This window comes from Puccinia triticina, chromosome 9A (assembly GCF_026914185.1).
Source record: "Puccinia triticina chromosome 9A, complete sequence".
Lineage (NCBI taxonomy): Eukaryota > Fungi > Basidiomycota > Pucciniomycetes > Pucciniales > Pucciniaceae > Puccinia > Puccinia triticina.
Window position 1 is genome coordinate 5,126,216 of NC_070566.1, and position 3,235 is coordinate 5,129,450.

Sequence of the window (3,235 nt, forward strand, 5' to 3'; positions counted from 1 at the left end):
TCTTGTAATTCACATCATATGCCCTCATGTACAAAATTAAAGTAAAATTCAACTTGGTATTATTGGGTTTAGAATTTTGGAATGTGGTTATAATCCAAGTTTATTAAAGCCTCTGAATCACAAAACAAAACTTCAAGGGTTTCCCCTACAAATCTCCAAAAATCACAAAAAAAATGAAGGGTTTCCCCTCCACAACTTCCAGAAAAAGACATGAAGGGTTTTCCCTCTACAAATGCCAAAATCAACAAAAAACACAATTTTACAACAACCTGCAACCAGCCACCTAACATCAGCAAGCTGATGCACCGTGGCCCACTGTCCATCCCTGTCTAGCAGGGTTAAAAAACAGTGAGAGGATGACCCCCAGCGCGCCGCATTTAAGGCATTATGCAAAGGGGGGCCAACGATTTTAACCCCTCAAACTGCGCAAGTGCAACAGCGGAGGGGGTGAGGACGAACCGCACACTGGAAGTACAGCGGCAGAGGACGCCTGGGGGATTATCGGAACACAGGAGCACCCCTTTTATACACCATCAGCCAGTAGCACCAAGCTTGCCTCAAGCCTTCCCCTTGGATCCCCCCGCATGTATCCTCGACAACAACGCCTCCGCCACACCGCCACTGTACACATTTTTGACCAGCAAGGCATTAGCTACATCTCAGATCTTCTGGCCATCCTGGTCAACACATCTGATGTGCGCTACTGGAAGCCAAAATCAACGGCCTGACTACTCGCGCATCTTGCTTGAGTGCGGCCTGGCGGTCATCCGGATCCCGATCGCCGAGGGGTTCGCGCCCCAGAAGGGGATCAAGGAGGTCAACGAGGTGCTCAACCAGGTCATCCAGTCCTACACCGCCCAAGGCATTGACATCCTCTGCCACTGTAGGGGCGGAGTTAGGCAGGGCCGGCTTGGTGGCCTGCTGCTGCATGCTCAAGATTGGCCTGATCAACAGACCCAGCCTGATCTCCGACCCCTCCAACCACGCCCCCTTGGCCGACTACCCCCACCACCAAGCCAACCATCAGACCATCGCCTCCTTTAACTTCCAGGACCAGTTCCACTTCCACCACCACCAACCTCAGCCCCAACCTCACCCCCCTGACATCTTCTCCTTTGTCGACGGTACCCGCTTGGCCCCCAAGAACTCCGTCCTTGGCCAGGTTGAGAAAGTCATTGAAGTCATCCGCAGACGACAAAGGTCCGCTCTTCTTTCTCTCTGCAGATCCTGAACCTTCTGCTGATCATCCCTCTCGCTTCCTTATCCGCAGCCCAAAAGCTATTGAAACCCCCCAACGGGTTCATTTCATCATCCAATACGCCAATTGGCTAGACACCTTAACCGAGAACGTCGACTTCTTCTAGCGCCTCCACTCCCCCTTACTCGTCCTCACACATCCCACACACACACTCTCACATCGACCATTCCCTCTCTTTCTTTGGCACACTTCTTCTTTTGGCTTGCTAATGGAAAACACTCACGTTTAATCATTCCTTTTTGGCTTCTTTTGAACCTAGAATCTCTTTATATATAAACGAAAGTAGTGGACTTGCTTTTAGTTCCATGGCCGTCGCCCATATCTAAACAGCATTAATTACTGCTCCATGGGGGTCAATATTCACCACAGCTCAGGCCTACCCACAGCTATGTACCCACCATAGGCAAGTGAGTTTTTGATTTATTATAAAATGGTTATTTGGCCGTCGACATCACACGTTCTGACTGGACGCAAGTCTCTCGAGGCCGACAGCCGGTCTAGCTACGAGGGGTGTTGCTGTTGTGGAGGAAGGCCCTGTGAGCGCTCTTGCCGAGGAGTTTTTTGGCCAATAACAACGATGCGCGCCCTCTTCAAGAGCATCGAATCTCCCGCCGACATAGATGTGTTCCGTGTTGAGAGCTGGGAAAACTGGACATCACGCGCTTGCTGCTTGGCTACCAAGTCAGTTTCTTCAACATCCAGTGGATTCCGGCAGGAGGACGGTGTGGGAACACCCAAGCTGGTTACAATGAGCAGTGGACGTAGATCGCCTGTGGTCTGGATGGACGGATCAAGGAGTTCATGCTGTTGAACACCTCTCAAGGCTCCACGGCGGCAACGCTGAGGATATAAGAAGGGCCAGTTTGGAGTGTTCAAGCCATCCCTCATCCTGCAAATCAATCCATCAGAGTCACTCCAACAGCTTTCCTCCACCCAATAATCACAAAGCTCCCATTACCCTACCCCAATCACCCCCATAATTACCGCATTCCCAAGATGGTTTCCCTCACATACCTGCTCACAATTGCCGTGGTCCTTGCTGCGGTCACTCGCGCCAAGGAGGTCACCGGTAGGTAGAAGTCTGACGATGTTGAATCGAAGTGGCTCGGGGGGCTTGGCTTCGGCCTGTCACCCTACTTGTACATGGGCTGGGGAATGCCATTCATGGGGGTCGGCAGTTGGCTCAGCCCCTGGATGTCAGGCTTGTACGGCGGCTGCTCCGCCTACAGCTTCTTGGGCCCCTTCTACAACGGCATGCTCTTCGCCAAGGCCGCCGACTTGGCTACCAGCGTCAGCCGACGCGCCATCTCGCTTGACTCTGACCTGCTCTTCCGCAGGACTAACAACGAGCAAGTCTCCTGCAAGAGCAACACCGGCGAGACTCACAGTTTCTCAACACAGGATTGCCTTGGGTATTGCCAGGATTCGGGCCCGGGCCCGAACAACTCAACCGCCTCAGCTGAGTCACCGGACCCTGCGGCAAGCGCCACCGCCTTGACAGCAACCTCAAATTTCATTCTCAATGCCATCACTGGCCGTAAGTTTTTCCTTTATCCACTGCTCAAAGCAGTACAACTGGCTCACGGAAAAACTAACCATGTCCCTGAAATACCGTCTCTTACAGACGACAAATACTCGGATCATGTGCCCAACCAAACCAGTCAAGCCCACGGTCCAACCCTGCCATTTCCTAGCAACCAGACCGGTCAAGAGCCAGGCGCTTTTGCTCAGGACTAACCAAGCCCTGTGATTCCATACCAGGCCAACTTTTGTACGTCAGTTACAGAAGTCATACCTGTCACCCCCATGGCTATATAAACTAATGCCCCTCTTGCTGTCAGGCTTGATCCTCAGTGTATCCTCCTTCTAACCTTACACCACTCCAGCTTGTCTTCTTTCCATCCTCCTTGAACCCGCTATCCACAGCCTTATCTGAAACTGCTATCCACAGTTCTCTCTTCCCCTTTTTCACTTCAG

At 52.0% G+C, this 3,235-nt stretch overlaps 1 protein-coding gene across 1 annotated transcript; it reads left to right on the forward strand.

The window, feature by feature from the left end:
- Positions 1–928: 928 nt before the first annotated feature.
- PtA15_9A526 (uncharacterized protein) lies at positions 929–1,364 on the forward strand (the record flags this gene model as incomplete). Its single annotated transcript, XM_053172744.1, has 3 exons — positions 929–1,033; positions 1,145–1,200; positions 1,271–1,364. 3 exons carry the CDS (start codon positions 929–931, stop codon positions 1,362–1,364), a joined length of 255 nt encoding a protein of 84 aa, XP_053023954.1.
- Positions 1,365–3,235: the final 1,871 nt, after the last annotated feature.